The 20915-nt window shown below is 45.6% G+C and overlaps 1 protein-coding gene across 2 annotated transcripts; it reads right to left on the bottom strand.

Moving 5' to 3' along the window:
• Nucleotides 1-3469: 3469 nt before the first annotated feature.
• On the bottom strand, nt 3470-20115 carry LOC133378819 (uncharacterized). 2 transcript variants are annotated; one of them, XM_061613438.1, is made up of 2 exons: nt 20005-20115; nt 3470-6035 (listed from the first exon to the last, which is right to left on the bottom strand). In XM_061613438.1, the coding sequence occupies exon 2, from the start codon at nt 5667-5669 to the stop codon at nt 3915-3917; it is 1755 nt and encodes a 584-aa protein (XP_061469422.1). In that variant the 5' UTR covers nt 5670-6035; nt 20005-20115; the 3' UTR covers nt 3470-3914. The 2 variants fall into 2 exon arrangements, 1 of the variants encoding a protein (XP_061469422.1); XR_009761108.1 differs by lacking the exon at nt 3470-6035 and adding an exon at nt 19777-19916.
• Between the last annotated feature and the right edge of the window lie 800 nt (nt 20116-20915).

Below are 20915 nucleotides of genomic sequence, written 5' to 3' on the forward strand. Positions count from 1 at the left end.
GTATGTGGAACTCCCTCGCAAACCTCTCTGACCATTAAGATCCTCCTCAGAGGCTCTGGTCAGAAATGTCCCCACCTTATTTATCTATTTATTATTGCATTTATATCCCACCTTTCCTCTTAAGGATTCCAAGATGACTTGTATCTCTTTCTGTCTCTCTCTCTCTTTCTCTTCATATTATCCTCACAACAACCCTGTGAAGGATAGTGAATTGGCCTAAGGCCACACAGTGATCTTCAGGGCCATGGGGGGGGGGATTTGAACCAGGGTCACAGTGTTGTTGTGAGGATAAAATGGAGAGCGTGGAATCCTGTATGCCACTCTGACCTTGGAGGATGACGGGCAGGATTCAGGTAGAGTTGAGAACGTCCCTTGTCTGAAACCCTGGACAGTCACTGCCAATCAATGTACTGATCTAGATGGACCAGTGTTCTGACTCGGTATAAGGTAGCTTCCTAGGTTCCTATGTAAAACTAGCTCTTTATTCACGACCGTGAGGACTAGAATCTTACTTTATCTTTAGGGGAAAGTCCATAGCTCAGTGGCAGAGCATGCACCAGGTCCCAGGTTCAATCCCCAGCATCTCTGGGTAGGGCTGGGTGAGATTTCTTCCTGAAATCCTGGGAAGTTGCTGCAAGTCAGTCTACACAATACTGAGCTAGATGGACTCAGTATAAAGCAGCTCCCTATATTTCCTGTGTTCCTAGATAAAAAACAACAGGGCTGATCCCACTGACCCAGGAGTCTACCTCTGAGTAGACCCACATAGGATCACACTGTGAATCGGGCCGTCGCAGCTCAACTCTCTTAGGCCTCTCCCTGCTGTCTAGAAAGGAATTCCTCATTGCTATTTCAGATGCTGGCACCATTTGAGGAGCAGGCAGCGGTGAGTGTTCTTGTACTCGGGTCCTGCTTGCGGGCTTCCCCCAGGCACCTGGTTGGCCACTGTGAGAACAGGATGCTGGACTAGATGGGCCACTGGCCTGATCCAGCAGGCTCTTCTTATGATCTTATGAGTTTCTGTGCAGCGGAGCGGGGCCTGCCTAACACTGACCAGAGGCCACTAAGCACGGACATTAAACAGGAAAGAGATGAAGAAGCCAGTTTGCTTGGTAAGTACTGGGATTCCTTGGATCTGCGTTTTGCATTTCCTGAACTAACTTTAACAAACTAACTCACAGCGCTCTCCTTCCTTTACGTCGGCCTCTTCTCAGCTTCCTTTGAGGCTGAGGTAAAGTTCCCTTTATAGCTCTGTTCTTGGGCTCGTACTGATGCTGCATTTGTTTCAGCCTCTGTTTGCCTTTCTTTCCCCCATCCCACCCATTGCCCCATTTTTATTTTACTGTATTTTATTTAAGCGATTTCTTCACCGTATGGCCCCAGGCTGGGTTACAACAATAGAATGTGCAATGAATGTACAGTTTATAAACCCAAGCAAAACCCTTCCAAATGGAACGGGACAGTACAAATTCAGGAAAAAAAGCTGGTTTCTGCAAAATGAAACATCTTAACTATCAAAGTAAAAACTTTGTTTGTTTGGGCTTTCCTGGAACACTAGCACTCTACCCCTTCTATCTTATTATCTGTGAGTGTTGGTTTGATACGTCTTTTAGTTTTGTGAAACTTCTTTGAGATTTCTTTGATTGTAAGCAGTATATAGAAATATTATCAATAAAATGAAATAGAGGCCAGGGTAGAGAGGTGCTTCTTGAGCGTATGGCGAAAGCTGTACAAGGAAGATGACAGATGCACTTCTGCGGGGAAGGAGTTCCACCATTTAGGGGCTGTCACAGAGAAAGCCTTCTCCTGGGCTGCAATTCTCCACACTTCTGAGGGCAGCAGAACTACCCGGAGAGAGTCTTCTTTGCCGATCTTTACACCCAAGAGGACCTTTAGGGAGGGAGATGGTATTTCAGCTATTTGGGGCCAAAGTTATGTATGGTTTTAAGCACTAATGTGAGCACCTTGAATTGGGCCTGGAAACGAACTGGCAACCAGTATAGCTGTATTAAAACAGGGGTTATAGCTCTAAAGGGAACCCTGGCTGTTGCATTATGGACAAGTTGAAGTTTCCAAATAGTCTTCAAGGGCAGCCCCACGTAGAGCACATTGCAGTTGTCCAAGCTGGAGGTTAACAGAGTGTGGAGTACCCTGTCCAATAGCTGTAGCTATTGAACCAGCCATAGTTGGAAATAGGCACTCTTAGCCACTGAGGCGGGGACTGAGATGGCATCTTCAGGCTGCTCTTACAGCCAAGTTGCTCTTACAGCCAAGTTGGTAAACCAAAAGAGTAAGTGCCTGAATGAAACATGAAAATACCCACTCATGGACCAAGGGGAAAAAAACTAATGCCTAGATATGTGTACACCCAATAAGGTACAATTGCAAGTAACACAATAATCGGAAAGATTGCAAAACAAATGCAGAACTGGATAATAATGAAATAAACACTAAAAAGCCCGTATGTAAGCGGAATTTACAGTCCATAAGCTGTATAAAACAACGGAAGGATTTCTTTCAACAGAGTAGATATAACAGTAGAGTATATGTTGACAAATACTCCAGATTGTGTATCCGTTTCATTACTTCATCAGAAGAGTCTACTGCTGTATTGAACAGCAGCCAAGCTTGACTCCCACTAAATTCACTGTAGTCTTCCAAAATTCAGGGCAAAAACCAATTCTCCTGGGGAATGATTATCCCACCAATATGCCTCTGAAACAGGGAACTGAGATTCCAAAGGGAGGTGGCTCATCCTCTGGCATAGCTGTGTTAAATTTAGTGAGCTGCGGCAGCCAAGGCTGTTCCCTGGTCTCCCCCCCTTTTTTTTAAAAGCCTGGGCAGTTTCCCCCCTTCCAGACCAAAAGTCCTAGAAAGTTAAATGAGCATCTATGGGGAGGTCTATAGTGTGGGAACCAGAGGGAAGGATATTGCACAACCTGGGTCCCACCACTGAAAAGGCCCCATCCTTTGTCATCATCAAGCACACCTCTGATGGTGGCCGCTTGCAAAATTTAAGATCTTTACACAGCCCCTGTGAAAAAAGCAAGTTCCATGATACGAATTGTTTGTTAGGAAAGGGACTGAAAATAAAAACTGCCAATATTGTGATGCCTTTATACAAATCTAGAGTACAATCCCACTCAGAGTCCTGTACACAGTTCAGGTCTCTGCACCTCAAAAAGAATGTTGTACAGTTCCAAAAGGTGCAGAAAAGAGCAGCCAAAATGATCAAGGACCTGGAGAAATTCACCTGTGAGGAAAGGTTACAGCATTTTTCATTTGTGGGGGAGGAAGGTGAGTAATTGGGGTGGGTGGAAGTGACAAAAGTGTCTAAAATTATGCATGGTTTGGAGTGTAACAAACGCCCACAATATTTGTTTTATTGTTAGGCGAGGATCTGCTCCCAAGTACAAGGTTTCAATATTACTCAAGGAACGACGAAACGGTCTTAAAAGTAAAGCCAGAGTTTTATTGAAGCACTTGCAAGTGGAGAAACGAACAAAGCCGAGTCTGCCCCTCCCTGGTCGCAGCCAGGTCTTATACCCTTGGCACCACATACATCATGCATACATTAACTGCCTGCTCAGCCTACTTCCTTATTCCCGATCTTTTCCATATAAGGTCTTTTTGGCTCTTGGCCACATTCCTGAGACAGGCGTTGTCTCTTCACTCGGTGCCATTTGAAGCACTTGCAAAACCGGTTTTGCAAGCCAAGGTAGTTTACACAAACAAAGAGATAGCCAGGCAAGCTTATGTAAACAGCAAAGTACGTGCCTATGGAATGTTCACTAAGTCACCGGTATTGTATTTATTTTCCTTAAGCCAAGCAAATTCTACAAAAGCTAAATAAGCATTATTTCTTGTTCATTATTTTCTACAATTCCCCCCTCAAGAGCCCATTTTAAATTATACTAAATGGGCTCTTCCTTCTTCCCTCCTTTTGTCTCCCATGGATCTTCTTTATATACCCTTTGATACATTATTTTTCCATACAGTTGCATACTACTTCTTGTTGCTGCATTGTCCGCTATACTACGAATGCCATTCATAATTATTGGTAACAGACAGGGTAAAAGCATACATCCTACTAAAATTAGCATAACTAGTATAACCATAGTCTTCATTCCTCCGAACCAGTTGAACCATGAATTCCAATCCCCAAGATCGAGCCCTTTCCAGGTTTGTACCGGTACGTGTGCAAGCTTCTTCATCCTATTTGCCACATCTTTTACAATCTCACCATTGTCATCTATTTTGAGACAACATTCCGTTAGGTTGAGGAGCCCACAGACTCCTCCCTCTTTTGCCAATAAGTAGTCCAGAGCTAACCGGTTTTGGAGTATCCCCTCTCTCATTTGAGTTGATTGATCAGCAAGCAGAATTAAGGAATTTGCCGTCTGATTAGTGAGAATTTCTACCACAGCTTGTAACCGGATCAACCTATTCAACAAATAAATAGGAGTCCTGTATCGATACATACTATCCTGTGCCCAGGAGGCTGGATCATATGTGGCGATGATGTGTTCAGGTGGCCATTCATCCCTCCATCCATTGTCCTGTCCTCTTGCTAAGTTAACATTTATGGAGCGTTTTCTCTTATCGGTTCGCTCCTCATCGAACACTGGAATTAAAGGATTAAAACTACCTCCTTTTATGGTATAGAGGGGTTGTATGACTCCAACATAACAAGTGCCGGTCCAATTTAAGGGGAGAATGGCATACGCCTTACTCCCGCAAATCCAATAATGTCCTTTTAACGCAGGCCTAGTGCCCTCATGCAAGATCGGGGATTTCCATTTATAAGGGATATAATAACTGTCCTCTGCCCCAAGGGGTCCTGTAACTATCCGGTACCCTCTCTCCTCATAACTGCATCTCCATATGGGGGAGTCATTTTTATAATTACAAATAGTGTAGTTATTAGTCTGATTCCATGTAGTCCAATAGTTGTGGAATCCCTTCACAACCGTTCCATTGAGGTGCGTCCACAACCAGCCCCAATCCTTTAAGATTGTGGGAATCGTTAGATTCCTCTCCTGACATTCATTCACTTGGATGTCTACATTGGGATCATCACATTTAGATCTGCATGAACTTCGATTACGTGCATCAGGGATACATGAGCACCATGTACCATTGTTAAGTCGAATATGTGTGTTATTCCATTGAGAGGCCAGCCGAGTACAGTTGGTGACCGGACAATCCCGTATGATGCAGTACTGGCGCCATCCCAATGTCCAATTACATCTACTATGCCCAACTTGTACCCCTCCCGTGATATTCTGATGAATACAGTATTTGCCTACCGCTGCCCCGTGTAATTTCCAGATATGGGGCTCTGTCCAGGTGCTTAAATTGACATGCACTTCACTTACATTACTTAAGAGCCACCGGGGTGCTACCGGGAATGCAATCCACGGCCACTCTGGAAAACCTTTTGGACTCCCACAAATCCAGCAGTTTTTGAGATAAAATACTTTGGACACCTGATGGGCAAGTTCAACAAATGTGTTTGTCCTGTCCATCTCGATGGATGCGGACCTGATATTTCTCAACTGCTCATCGTGAAATCGAGGTTGGTTAAAGAAATTTACACACAACAATATAATTAAAATTAGGGAACATGAGAAAACCGTCCCCAGTCTAAATTGTAATACTGGATTCATGATTATAAACTGTCCCTTCTCCTGGAGAACTTGAGCTTCAGGTCAGAGTCCGACACGACCCTCGAAGACCACTTAGCTTCGGGTTCTTGATTGTTCACCCCGCCAGTTGGAGGGTCCTTCGCTACCCTCTTCTCTGGTTCCTGAATGGTAAGTGGTTCAGATGCTCTCTTTATATGGGAAACATGGATCCATTTGTCGCTTCCAAATACTTTTACTGCTGCCTCCGTCACGAGGGCGACTTGCTTCTCTGGTCCCCAGGTTGGTAGAAGGGGCTCCTTTTTCCACTGCTTGACCCGGACCCAATCGCCTGGACGGTAATTATGGATTGCCAAATCCAATGGAAGTCTCTGGAATTCTCGACTATGCCTGTGGAGAGAGGAAAGAACATCCTGCAAGGCAATTACATACTCTTTTAACTGTTTTGCACCCACATCCCCTGTTATGGGAGCCCTTTCTGTCTGGGGCCGTGACTCAAGGGGAGGTTGTCCGAAAAGGGACTCAAATGGTGTCAATTTAGTTTTTCCTCTGGGAGTGTTTCGCATAATGGTCAGAGTCAATGGTAAGGCTTGAACCCATTTTAGTGATGTCTCTCGGCACACCTTGGTCAGCAGTGTCTTAATTGTCCGATTGGCGCATTCTACCTGACCGGATGATTGGGGCCGCCACGGGGTATGTAACTTCCAGTCAAACCCCAAAGCGGAACTTATATTTTTCACAATCTGGCTGACAAAGTGGGGTCCTTGATCTGATTCAAAAGTCTCTGGTAGTGAATACCGTGGGATGATTTCCTTCAGTAGGACTTTAGCAACAGTATTTGCAGTGGCATTACGAGTGGGAAACGCTTCTGGCCATCCCGTTAGTTGGTCAATGATTACCAACAAGTACTTGTAGCCTTGGTTGCGGGGCAGTTCTGCAAAGTCGATTTGTAACCGTTGGAATGGATAATACGCCCATGGTCTTCCTCCCATTGGCACAGGAGGCTTTGGTGCTGGGTTGACTGCCGCACAAATAGCACAGTTGAATATGGCTCTTTTAGTTTCCTCATACAGTCCTGGTGCCATGACCTGGCGAATTAGGAGATCTCCCAGCGCGTTTCCACCCAAATGCGTTTGCGCATGTAAATCCTGTATGCGTTGACGGAGGATCTGCCGTGGGATGGTGAGTTGTCCAGTTGGTATCTGCCACCATCCGGATTCTAGTTTTATAGCCTTTTGACCTTGTGCTCTTTCCTCTTCTTTCTGAGAGTATTCTGGTGCCTTGGTGGGAAGAGGTAGTTGGATTGCACACATTGTTGCCGTGTCGCTATCGTCTTCAAGTGCTGCTTCCTTTGCCTTTTGGTCTGCGAATTGATTGCCCTGTCTCCATGTCGAATTCTTATCTTTTCCGTGAGCTAGCACATGCACGATGGACACTCTTTTCGGTTCCTGGATGGCGTCTAGAAATTTGATGATCTGCTCTCGATGTTCCACCGGCTGTCCTCCACTCTTCACATACCCTCTTCCTTTCCATATCATTGCAAATGCATGGGCTGTTTGAAAGACATATTTTGAGTCCGTATAGATGGTCACACTTTGGTCCTTCATCATCTTTAATGCTTCTATTGCTGCTGTTAGCTCTGCCACCTGGGCGGAATGCGTCGAGGGTAGTTGGCCACTTTTAAGAACCTTCATGTTTTCACATACTGCATATCCTGTTTTCCTCTTCCCGTCTATTACCCGGGAACTCCCATCAATGAACACGTGTCTTCCATCTATTGGTTGGTCTGTCAAGTCAATTCTTGGGCATAGGGTGGTATCTAGGGTCTCAATGCAATCATGCTCGAGCTCTCCTGGCTCCGGTAAAAGTGTTGCTGGATTCAGGGTGTTGCAGGTTTTCAGTGTTAGGTCTGGGCGACCCGGTAGTTGCTGTTCATATTGAGTTTGGCGACTCGGACTTAAAACCTTTGATGCTGCTTCTCCTAAGATCCTCCGGAGGTCATGAGGGCCAAGGACTGTTACTGGCACGCCCATCATGATTTTCTCAGCTTTTGTTAGCACCACTGCTGTGGCTGCCACAATCCTCAGACAAGCAGGCCACCCTTGGGCTACTGGATCTAATTTTGATGAGTAATATCCCACTGGGAGGTGGTCAGGTCCCATTTTCTGTGTCAGCACTCCCATTGCCATGCCTTTTCGCTCTGCCACATACAGTCTATAAGGTTTACTTCCATTGGGCAAGGCAAGAGCTGCAGCTTGTTGCAACACATTTTTAATCTTCTGAAATGATTTTTCACATTCTTTCGTCCAGTGCCACTTGGAGTCCTTCTTGAGGAGTTCATACAGAGGTCCAACATATTCACTGTACCCTGGGATCCATTGTCGGCAAAACCCTGTCAGTCCCAGGAAGGATCTTAAAGTCTTAATGTCCCTTGGTGGTGGGACAGCACAAATAGCCCTCTTTCGCTCATCAGATAGCCGGTGCCCTTGGGATGAGACCTGGTACCCTAGATAGGTCACCTCCTTCTGATTCCATTGGACCTTTTCTCTTGAAACCCGGTATCCGCATTTATGCAAGTAATTTAACAGGTGCTTTCCATCTTCGGTACAGGCTTCTTCTGTCGGGCTACATATCAGCAAGTCATCCACGTAAACCAGCAGCGTCGACGATCTCTTTTCTCGGTACCATCCAGCCAGGTCCCTCTGCAACGCCTTGGTAAATTCGCTTGGTGAGCTGACAAATCCTTGTGGGAGCACGCCCCAAGTGAGCTGACAGGCCCGTGGTTCCTCCGGGGCTTCCCATTGGAAGGCGAATAGATCTTGGCTATCCTCATGTAGCGGGATAGAGAAGAAGGCATCCTTTAAATCGAGGACGGTGAAGGTAGTAGATGTAAAGGGTACATATGACAACAGTGTGTGTGGATTCGGTACAACAGGCACATCTTCCAGAACTTTTTCGTTGATAATTCTCAAATCTTGGACTAGCCTATACTGGCCCGGCCGTCCTTCCTTGGGGACTCCGAATATCGGGGTGTTGTGTGGGCTAGTGGTCTGGTGTATCCATCCGTATTCCAAAAACAAAATGATCATTTTATGTAGACTTTGTCGGACCTCAGCCCTTAGGGGAAACTGCTTTACTGGCGTTGGGGCGGATCCGGGCTTCAATCGTACTTGGACCGGAGTAGCGTTCTTTGCCCTGGCCGGATTGTCTTTTCTTGCCCATACGTCTGGGTGTACATTGGGAATCATGAGAGGCTCCTGTTGGACATTCTTTTCCTTTATCCCTGCAAGTGCCATTTGGAAGGCACATTCGTTCCGCTTGGGGACCTGTACGTGTAATTCATTGTCTTGGAACGTGATGCGGACTTGCAGCTTACTTAGAATGTCTCGGCCAAAAATGGGGAGTGGGCATTCAGATGATATCAAAAATTGATGACTAAACTCTGTTCCTTTATCGTGAAACCTAACGGCTAGAGGTTGTGAGATGGGTATCTTCTGCTTGTTGCCTTCTATTCCCATCACGGTGGCAACTTGAGACGTAAGGGGTATCTTTTGACGGGAACAGGTCCGGGGCATCATTGAGAAAGACGCGCCCGTATCAAACAGCCCTTGTAAAGGGTTTCCATCGATTGTTAACTTTAGCATTGGCTCTGCCTGCGGACCCCCCTTGTATCCCATCCACCTTCATTCAGAATCATACTCTTCTGTAAATTGCGCCATTTCCTTGGGTGGGCCTTTCCGCATTGGCTGTTCTGCCCTCTTGCCTTCCTGCCATAACTGGTGGTCAGCTCCCCGTTCCCGATTCTCCGTAGTCCTTACTTTACAATCCCGAGCCCAATGGCCCCTTTTGAAACACCGGGCGCATTGGTCTTTCTGTAGTGTGGGGTGGTCCCTGGCTCCCCGCTAACTGATGTGTCTCGGGGGTCCATACCCCCCTCTCGTACCTTGAGTGGCGTGGGTAACTCCCTCCACAATTGCGGCTGCCATCATACCGTATTCTTTCTTCCTAACCTTCCCTTCTTCCTTCTTCACTTGCTCCTCCCTATTCACATATACCTTGTAAGCAATCTCTACTATCTGTCCCATACGCATGCCCATCACTCCCTCTATCTTCTGTAGCTTCTTTCTAATATCCGAGCAACTTTGACCAATAAATAGAGTAATCAGCAATCTCTGATTGTCTTCCGAATCTGGGTCTAAGGCCGTATATTTCCGCATTGTGGTGGTTAATCTTTCCAAAAACACAGAGGGTGACTCTTTTGGTTCCTGCTGCACCTGGTATAATTTGGCCATATTCATTGGCTTCGGTATGGCATTTCTCACCCCATAAAGAATGAGTCTCTTGTAATTGGTTAACAGTGGGTGTGCCTCACCGGGGGTAGGTACCCATCGAGGATCTGCTATAGGGAGGACCACTTCAGGTGCCAGATCAGCAGCATTATTTCCTGTCCTTTGGTTTCGGGCTGCCTCCGCCCTTGCCTGGGAAAGAACAAGGCTCTTTTCCTCTTGTGTCAACAGCATATTCAAAAGTGTCTGTATATCCACCCAAGTGGGGTTGTGATTGGCAAAAATGGAGTCCCACATTTGGTAATGTTTATCTGGGTCCTCCCGTAACCCCGGCATTTGGTTTTTCCAATTAAATAAATCTGAAGTGGAAAATGGGGCATGCACAAACGCGACCTGGGCATTTGTGTCCAACACCTCCCTCATTGGTGCCACAAAATTTATTTCCGAAACTGAGTTGGATCTATTCCTCCCGTATTGCTTTCCCCCTCTTAATGTCATGGGATCCTCCATTGTCTTTATAGCATTTATCAGCTCTTGTCTTTTCTTTGCAGTAGCCACGGGTAACTCCTCCCGTTCCCTCTCTGCCAATTTCTCATAGAGTCTTAACATGTTCTCATGTGCCGCGTCACGTTCCCTTTGGGTCTGAGCCAACTCCTCCCGTAACTGTCGGGACCGAGCCAACTTCTCCCGCACTCTTTCCGCTTGGTCGGGGTGCTCAGGCGGGGCAGTTGGTGGCGGAGCCCCTGCCTGGTCAGCATAGGGAGGCGGGTTCCCTGGTGGTGGCTGCGGAGGGGGCACTATTTGTTGTGGGGGGTGGGGCAGAGCTAGAGCCGGGCCCTCACCTGCACCCTCAGGTGGTGCCGGTGGTGCCACGACTCTCCTCCTAATGGCCAGATCATTAAAATCATCGCTGTCTGGCAGGACAGGTTTTTCCCCTTTGGACCGAGTCATGACCATTTCCAGCGCACATTCTGTTGGCGGATTACGGCTTACTGCCCTCCACCCCTCTGCATAATGCCAAGAGTCGGCCGTCTCTGGTAAGGCATCATACAGAGTGGATATTAGGCGACTGATTTTCTTACTGTCCCAAGTCCCACCCGGTGGCCACGAAATTCCCAATTCCACCCAATCAATAAGACAAAACTGTTCTAATTTCTCCGGTGTTGGTACCGGACCCCCCGCCGAAACAACCCCAATTTTGAAGCTTAAGAAATCACTCAAGCGGTGTTTTACCCGGTTTTCCCTTTAAAGGCTGCCCACCCCTCCGCTTCGTCTTCTGGGCTGTCCCTTTGGCAACGGCTTTCGACGCACCTTGTCCCATGCTTGGGGTATTTTGGTGTCTAATACGAAACGCTCGTCCTTCAGGTGACAAAAACCCACCCTGTCTGTCTGTAACTATTTATCAGGTGAGCCTCCCGGTCCCCGTTTCCCTTGTCAAGTGACTCTTTTTCGGTCCCTGGTTCCCCTTCTTTCTTTCTCAGAACACAGACAAGGACTTACGGACGAAAACAGACAGGACAGACAACTTGCGCTTCCCTGCTGTCATGGCCCGGCCTCTCGCGAGGATGCGGAAAACGCACTACTGGCCGGTCCGCTCTTGCTTCGGGATAACCGTTAGGATTCGTCCCGTCTCATGCACACCTCATACACACTCTTACATTCACAAATTTCTTTGGCCCTGTTCCGGGTGACTTACCCCTTCCGAAGTCTGGCTTTACTCGTTTCGATTTCTATGGAGAGGCTTGGTGCTTACCCCGGCGCCCCGGCGCGCTCGTCAACCACACGGAACAGGCCTCAACGGGGCCCGGAGCGCTCTTTCCGCCCGGCCACGCCACCTCCGGAATGCCGTGGGGCGCTCAATTGCCTGTCCCTTCGTGGTCGCCACTTGTAACAAACGCCCACAATATTTGTTTTATTGTTAGGCGAGGATCCGCTCCCAAGTACAAGGTTTCAATATTACTCAAGGAACGACGAAACGGTCTTAAAAGTAAAGCCAGAGTTTTATTGAAGCACTTGCAAGTGGAGAAACGAACAAAGCCGAGTCTGCCCCTCCCTGGTTGCAGCCAGGTCTTATACCCTTGGCACCACATACATCATGCATACATTAACTGCCTGCTCAGCCTACTTCCTTATTCCCGATCTTTTCCATATAAGGTCTTTTTGGCTCTTGGCCACATTCCTGAGACAGGCGTTGTCTCTTCACTCGGTGCCATTTGAAGCACTTGCAAAACCGGTTTTGCAAGCCAAGGTAGTTTACACAAACAAAGAGATAGCCAGGCCAGCTTATGTAAACAGCAAAGTACGTGCCTATGGAATGTTCACTAAGTCACCGGTATTGTCTTTATTTTCCTTAAGCCAAGCAAATTCTACAAAAGCTAAATAAGCATTATTTCTTGTTCATTATTTTCTACAGGAGAAGGTGGAGAGGGAGAAGCTTTTCTCCCTCTCGTAATTTCATTTATTTACTTACTTAATGATTAAAATATTTATAAGCCACATTTTTCTTAGAAATATGTCAATGTGGCTTAGAACATACAAAGACACAATAAAATTTAAAAATCAATAAAAACATCATTAAAAACTGATAAAAGCATCAACAAATACTACATTGATTAGAGAGAAATTGATTTTACAAAGGCCTGTGTAAACAGTTCAGTTTTCAAAAGATGCCTGAACCTCTATTGGGCGAGAATTTCACAGGGCAGGAAATGCCCACATTGAAGGCTCAGTTCCTGATGGAGGCCAAACAAACCTCAGTGGTGTGGGGAACCACCAAATATGCCCATCAAAAGATCTCTGTGATCGAGATGGATCATAAGGAGTCAGGTGGTCCTTAAAGTACTTTGGTCCCATAATACTAGACCATGGGGCCATCTAATGAAGCTGAATGACTGAGGACAGACAAAAGGCAGTACTTTTTCACACAGGGCATAGTCAAACTGTGACACTCGCCACCAGAAGCGTAGTGATTGCCATCAACTTGGATTTCCCCCTCCCTGATATTTATTTTTATTTAATTTCACCCAGCGTACAAAAACACAAAAGGAAAACAATCGATGAATACAAGAGTACACCAAACAATGAACTCTTTGTGGCAGAGAAATTAGAAGTGTTATTAAAACATACGAATAAGGTTTAAGAAGTCACTATTGTGGATAGTTTTAAAAAGGAATTAGGAGAATTCATGGAGGCTAGGAATGGCAACTGTCCATGATGGCTTATGTTATATCCAGTATCAGAGGCACTTTGTCTCTGAATACCAGTTGCTGGGAAGCACAAGAAGGAGAGGGCTATCACCTTCATGTCCTCTTCATGGGCTTCCCATAGGCATCTGTTGGCCACTATGGAAAACAAGATGCTGGACTAGATAGGCCTTTGATATAATCCAGCAGGAATCTTACGGAGTTCTTAGATTTACTGTTGATGACTTCAACGCATCAGCAAAAGGAGATGTCCAGAGCTTTGACAGTTCCATATGGTTCCACAGTGTTCTCTGTCCCTTTGACGGATTCCTTTCCCACAAGGTCTTCTAATGGGGAAATATTCATTTGGTCTTTTTCCAGTTCTGTTTTTCTCTAGCCCAGGGAATTAGCTGTTTTTTGGGATATTCTCATCTCTCCAGCAGGTGAAGAACGGATGAGCATTGACAGGGAGGCAAAAAACTCACCAGAAGATTCAGTGCATGCAGGACCTTATGGAACCCCCGCAGTGAGAAGACGAAGATGACAATACGAGCGGGCACAGACCAGAGTGTCAGACACCAAGCCACTCAAGGGGGAGAGAAGATGATTCTGTTACTGGCGTGGGTAATGACAAGGACCTCCGAAAAAATACCACTTACCAAAGAATCCACACTGGTAAGAGACAAAGCACATACAACATTGGCAGGAAAAGTTTCAGTCTGAGCTCAGGCCTTGATAAACATAGGAAAACCCACATGATTGAAAATCCACACAAATGTTTGGCATGTGGAAAGTGCTTTGTTTACAGCTCAAATCTTGTCCAGCACCAGAGAACTCACACCGGGGAGAAGCCCTTCGAGTGCTCTGTCTGTGGGGAAAGATTCAGCACCAACTCAGACTGCAGCCGTCACGAACAAATCCACATGGGGGAGAAGCCGTATAAGTGCTCAGAGTGCGGGAAAAGGTTTTGGCTCGCTTCAGATCTCTCTCGTTATCGGAGGATCCACACTGGGGAGAAGCTTTATGAATGTTTGGACTGCAAGAAAAGGTTCACTCAGAAGGCGAAACCTTGATACTCATTGTAGGAAGATCCACACAGGCAACAAACGGTATCGATGTTCACAGAAACACCAGATGGGTTTCAGTGAAAGCTGGTCTCAACTGCACGTCCCTTCAAAGCTCACAGCCCTAATTCTAATGGACTAGTTCATCCTAAACAAACCTGCTTGGGTCTTAAGGTCTTCTGTAGAGGTCCTGCAGTGGGTCCCTTCAAAGGATGGGACCTTTGCTGTGGTGGCACCCAGGCAACCAGAACACCCTCTCCTCCAATCGTATTCATTTGGCACCTACGCTGTTTCCTTTTAAGTACACATTAGGGCAAATGGGGCATCAACCTCAGTCTGTCCTGAGTCTGCCCCTTCTCTGCTCTATCTTCTTATTGATATGCAGTCCAGGCGGTCACCATACCTGTCAGCTTCTTCCTTCTCTTAGTCTCATTGTAGCCCCCAAACTAGAGTTAGTTGACCCCTCCTGACACTGGCCACCTACAGTTGGGCTCCTTCCTTTCTGCCCTAACAGTCCCAATGGGCAGCAGTCACTCCTGCTATTAACAGTATTTAATTTTGTAGATTCCCTACTATAAGCATGAGTTCCATTTATCTGCTGTTTTTATTAGCTGTTTCATCATTGTTTATGTATGTATGAATTTTGTTTCTAATTATTTGTTTGAGAGCTGTCAATTAGATGTTTTGTTCCTTTGAATGGCAAGATGAAATCTCCCCCAACTTTTATTAAGTTTTATATAAAAGAAGCAAGAAGGAGGGTGGTATTCAGTGGTAGTCCTATTCAGAGTAGACCCATTGAAGTTAATAGACTAACTTAGGTTCACTCTGAGTAGGGTTGAATACAACCCAATATATACTTATATAAGCCAGACAAAAAATCCAACTGATTACTGCCATACCAATCTTCAAGCCTACTGTCACTCTAAAAGTTGCCTTCTGAAGACCTCTTTCAGCAAGTCTTTTAAGTAGATACCTTACCCTAGTCTGCATCTGTATTGCAATTGTTTCTAAAGCTGTTTTGTTTTTAAAGGTTTTTTTTAGTGTTTTATCACTGTTATTTGCCCCCTGGGCTCCCTTTGGTTAGGAAGGGCAGGATAGAAATTTAATAACAAGTAATAAAATAAAAAAGCAAAATGAACTACACTTCGCTCCCATGAGGTACAGTGCAGGCCACCAAGCTGAATGTCTTTAAAAGGTGTGATTAGATAAATTCATGGAGAAGGCTATCAATGGCCATGATGGCTATGTCCTACCGCCACTGTCTGAGGCAGTAGGCCTTTGAATATCAGCGTCTGGGAATTGCAAGTAGGAAGAGTTGCTCTTGTGCTCAGGTCCTGCTTGTGGGCTTCCCAAGCCTTACCAACAGCACAATCCTAGCAATACCTACTCAGAAGTAAGTCCTGTTGAGTTCTATGGCACTTAGTCCCTTAGTCAGTGTGTTTAGAATTGCAGCCTTCAGGGGCATCCATCTTTAGTCCAATCTATTGCTCCAATCTAACATCTCCACAACACTAGGCTCCCTTCTTCCTACAATGGCCTTCTGGTGACTGGCCTGGCCTGAGGGCACTTAAACCTTCTTGCCAGAAGCAAGTAGGCTAGATTAAATGTTCCCTACCCAGGCTCTGTAAGTAGGTGAGAAAGAATGATCCCGTCACTTCAGCTGGGCCTGGAAACACCCTCATTTAGCTAAGATTTCTGTCTTAATTTTCAATCAGAGAAATGTTTTTGTTTGACTGGTATTGTAATAAACGCCCACAATATTACTTTGATTGTTAGGCGAGAGTTCGCTCCCAAGTACAGTGTTCCAATATTACTCAAGGAACGACGAAACGACTTTAAAAAGCAAAACCAAGTTTTATTGAAACACTTGCGCAAGTGGAGAAATGAACCAAGCCGAGTCTGCCACTTCCTGGACGCAGCCAGGCTTTATACCTTTGGCACCACATGCCTCATGCATACATTATCTATTTTAGCCAGCCCATTTCCTCATTCCCAAACTTTTCCATATAAGGCTTGTTTGGCACTTTTCCACCCTTCTCCCTTCGGGTGTTGTCTCCTTGCCCAGCGCCATTTTATGACCTGTAAAACCAGTTTAACAGGTAAAGTCAGCCTACCGCAAGTAGCAAGGTAATGTTTAACAGGAAGGCATTGATTGTTTTATTGCTCACAGTATGCTCCAAGCAACTGTGGTTGATGCTTAATGTATCATGCTTAATGACATCACTAGGGCCCGCCCTGAAATCTCAGGGTTTGGGAATGTTGACCTGGCAACCCTACTGGTGTCCCATAGCTAGACTGCAATAGTACACACACTCAGTAGGGGCTGGAGCCTACTAGGCCTGGTGGGGTTGGGGAGAGGTCCCAGGGGGTGGCCAAGTTATTCCGGTTTTCTCCCCATCCTCTCTTGCAGAGATACTGTAGACACTCCTGCCCTCACAGTTGCTTCTCTGCTGCTAAAAACATTGTTTGGCCTCCACCTGTTCTGATTCTCCTCATATACTCCTCCTTTGCACTTAATAAAACTGCAATGTTTAAGTATTTATTAACACCAAAGTGTCTTGTCGTGGTTGAGAAGGGGTCCCTGTTGTCACAAGTTCTAGTGTAGATTCATGCCTCAATAACTGCACACTACTCAGAGGTAAGCCCCCGCTATATTCCATGGTGATTGCTCACTGGTTAGTATGTACAGGATTGCAGCCTGAATTTGTTAATCTGAAACTAACACAAAGACTGTTAACAAGGAACCCCACACATTTCCAGACCTATGGGGAAATATTGTCACCAACAGAAGCAGCATATTCATTTCTATATCTTTCCAGAATGTGTAACAAAATGCAGGAAAATTAAGTAGAATAGGACCCAAGAGACTACAGTAAAAATCATGACTCCATCAGGAAGTCACTGTGTGTCCTTGCGCCAGTCAGTCTCTCAGCCTAACCCACCTCATAGGGTTTTTGTGAGGATAACATGAGGGGAAAAAAAGGATGAATGCTACCTTGAGCTCCTTAAAAGAAAGATGGAATGGATTTAATGTAATACTGATAAACAAGGAATAATGAACATTTAAAAAAATCTATTTCCAGCCTGCTTGTTCCTGATTTTGAACTGGGGCAGGGGTGCAGGTTTGGACTCATTAAAAAATCAATCTAAACACAAGCCCTGGTGCAGTTTCCAAAATAGGGCCCTTTATGCTAGAAAGGAACATATGAAATAAGGTACCACAAAATAAGTCTTGTGCTATCTTCAAGAATAATCAATTTATTATGGTATAAGCTTTCATGGGCTACAAAAGATACTCTGAGCATGTGCAGTTTAACATTTTAAACTCACTTATTGTTTTTGTTCAAATCTCAACCTTATTTTTTATGTAGGACTGCACTGCAACATTTATTGATGAAGACAGATCTGAAAAGAACACCACAATTCTTAGTTGGTCAAGTTCAAGGTTCTAAAGCTTGGGACCAGGACACCTGAAAGATCGTCTTACCCCTTATATACCCAGTCAATCACTATGCTCTGCAGGTGAGGGCCTCCTGCAGATGCCATGTTATCAGGAGGTTCATTCCGCACAACAGAGGAAACAGACCTTTAGCACTATGGCACCTACCCTTTGGAATTCCTTCCCCTTACATATTAGACAGGTGCCATCTCTGTTATCTTTTCGGCGCCTACTGGAGACTTCCTCTTTCAACAAGCCTTTTAAGTAGAGACCTTATCCCAGTCTGCATCTGTTTGGGAATTATTTTTTAAGATGTTTTTAAAGTTTTTTTTCAAAGATACGTTTAAGATGTTTTAAAATGTTTTTGAAGATATTTTGTTTTAATGTTTTAAAGCCTTTTGCTTTGAAGATGTTTTAGAGTGCTTTTAGTGTTTTTGTTTGCTGCCCTGGGCCCCTTCTGGGAGGAAGGGCAAGATATACATTTAATAAATAAATAAATAAGTCACCAGCTTATAGCGTAATCCTAACCACGTATACAGTAATACCTCAGTTAACAAATCCTCCAGGAAAGAAGCTCCTTTTAACAAAGTCATTGGGGGGGGGTCTCCTTGTCTACAGGATTGCAGCTACTTCAGGCAGCTCTCTGACGCATGGCTGGAGTGGCACTCCTAGCCAGGTGGTGCAGGTGCTTCCTCAGTAAACAGTGCTTTGGGTGCCCTGAAAGCACTGTTTACTGCAGACACATCTGTTTGAGCATAGGGGAGGATGACAGAGAGAGAGAGAGAGACCAAGCACAGAGAGGTGCCGGTGGCTGCCCCTTGTCTGTCTGCTCAAGTGTATGGAGAGGAGAACTGTGCTCCAAACTTTAGACTGCTAGAGCAAGATGCTAATAATAAACGAAAAAGGCAAGGCAGGCATCCCTGAAAGAAGCCTTCAAGTGGTCTGTATGCAAGGCTGACGTGACCTGGTTGTTTCATTTCAAACGTGTATTGTTAGTTTTGAACAAAACGTTTGCTGAAATATGTTGAACTGCTCTTCTTTTTTGTGGTGTAGGAACTTATTCTTTCCATGTTCAGAGCTTGGAAAAGTTACTTTTTTGAACTACAACTCCCATCAGCCCCAGCCAGCATGGCCACTGGATTGGGCTGATGGGAGTTGTAGTTCAAAAAAGTAACTTTTCCAAGCTCTGTCCATGTTATTCCTATATATGGTACCAAAGTTTCTGTTAAACAAGTAATGTCCGGAATACATGCACTTCTTTAACTGAGGTATTACTGTACTCAGAAGTATGTCCAAAGGGATTTACTCCCAGGAGAATGGGATTAGGATTGCAGCCTTAGCAAGGGGAACAAAAACTGGACTAGAATAATGATTCATCACCCCCTTTTAACTTTCCAACAGCTCTCCTGGGCAAACAAATGTACGGGGAGGAATACAGCCACAACCCCACCAAACCCCTATGGGCAAGCAAACTTGCAGAAGAGGAAGATGATGGGATAGGGGAGAGCAGAGATTTATGACCACAATATCCTCCCCCTTCCAACTTTCTAAAAACCCCTATGGGCAAATAAAGTTGCAGAAAGAGCATGCCCAGCGCCAGTGGGCGGCCAGGTTGGAAGTGACAGGAGCCCCTGGGCCTGGGCGGGTATAACTCCTGCTCCAAGTTCTGTGCTAGCATTGGGTTGTGGAGCACGTACCCCGTGCCCTGATGCTGGCACAGATTGCGGAGTGGGAGCCACCCTCCCAAGCAACACACATCCTGGCCACCGGCATGGGCTTAGCATGCCACTTCCCACATTGCGTATGCTTGCCATCGCCCAAGATGGCAGCACAGGCATGCATGCACAGCACACTAACACACTGACGCATCCAAGCCTATTTAGGCTCCCAGCAGCAGCAGTAGTGTTGCTGTACCGCTGCTGTCCCCAAGGGCCGCTGCAGTCTGGTGCCAGTCCTGAGAAAAAGACAGGGTGGGACTTCAGGATATATACTTATTGCAACCTACTAACTTTCCAAAAGGCTTTGTAAGCAGACAGGTTTACAGAAGAGTCTTTAATTCAGCAAGTCACCATGTTACAATGAAATGCTAACCACGTCTACTCAGAACTAAGTCCTACTGAATTCAGTGAGCCTTACTTCCATGTAAGTGGGATTCAGACTGCAACTTTAGCAAGGGATAAAAAGCCAGAGTGGAGCAACGATCCACCACCAGCTATCGACTTTCTGCCAGGAATCTCGTGGGTGTAGAGAATAGAAAGGTGGGTGGGACATGCAGCCTCCTGCTCCAGCTTTCCAAAAGCCTTTGGGAGGAAACATATCTACATAAGAGGAGAACAATTGCTAAGCACATGGAGGGTCAGCATGCAGGGAAATGGGAAAATAACTCACCTTCCCCAGGTTCCTCCCTCCACCATTTCTCCCAATCTTCCTATAGCATTCCCTTAGCCTGTTCACAAAAATAAATACAAATAAGTTAAGAAGTAAAAAAAATAGGTAAATCTTTAGTATAGAAAGAGACTTACATGGTCCACTGTTGCTCTCTGTCTCTCTCTCTCTGCTAACAAATACTAATTAAAAAACCCTCACTCACTCCCCACCCCAGTCCTGCAAGGAAAAGAGGCTGTTGCAGCAAAGCACACACAAACAGAGGCAGGCTGACATTTCTTCTCTTAGTTGTTTCCCCACCTATTCCCAATAATAAATGCATTATGAGTACGGTTGCCAGGTCCGTGGCCTGAGACTGATCCTGTATCTTTAGGAGAAGAGAAAGTCAGCCAAGTGCACTTTTTCTTGCAACTCTGTAATGGGAAAAACCACAAGGTGGAATTCTCCCTTCCCCCTGCACAACCTTTAAAGATACAGAAGACCTCTTGGTTGCCAGGCCCAACCTCCAAGAGGTCTTCTGTATCTTTAAAAGTTCAGGAGGGGAGAGGGAGACCACCTTGTGGTTTTTCCCATTACAGAGTTGCAAGAACACCTGCACTTGGCTGACATTCTCTTCTCCTAAAGATACAGGATCAGTCTCAGGCCTTGAACTTGGCAACCCTATCTCTGCACCATTTTTCCAGCTCTATAATATGTTTTCGAGGCAAGGCAATCTGAACAGCACACACTATTTCAAATGTGGTCACACCGTTGTTATGCTTTGTCACCTGTCTGCTCTCTTTGAATTTTGTCCATAGCGTACAGCAGAAGACCATAAACCAACTGAGGGGGCGATTGTAGACTTCTTCACCAGCCCACTGGAAGACTTAAAAAAGCCAGTGTGGTGCAGCAGTTAGAATGTTGGACTAGGACTT

This window comes from Rhineura floridana, chromosome 1 (genome assembly GCF_030035675.1).
Source record: "Rhineura floridana isolate rRhiFlo1 chromosome 1, rRhiFlo1.hap2, whole genome shotgun sequence".
In the NCBI taxonomy this organism is placed as follows: domain Eukaryota; kingdom Metazoa; phylum Chordata; class Lepidosauria; order Squamata; family Rhineuridae; genus Rhineura; species Rhineura floridana.

Coding starts and splice junctions, on each gene's coding strand:
- LOC133378819 (XM_061613438.1), bottom strand. CDS start 5,669: ATGAATCCAGTATTACAATTTAGACTGGGGACGGTTTTCTCATGTTCC.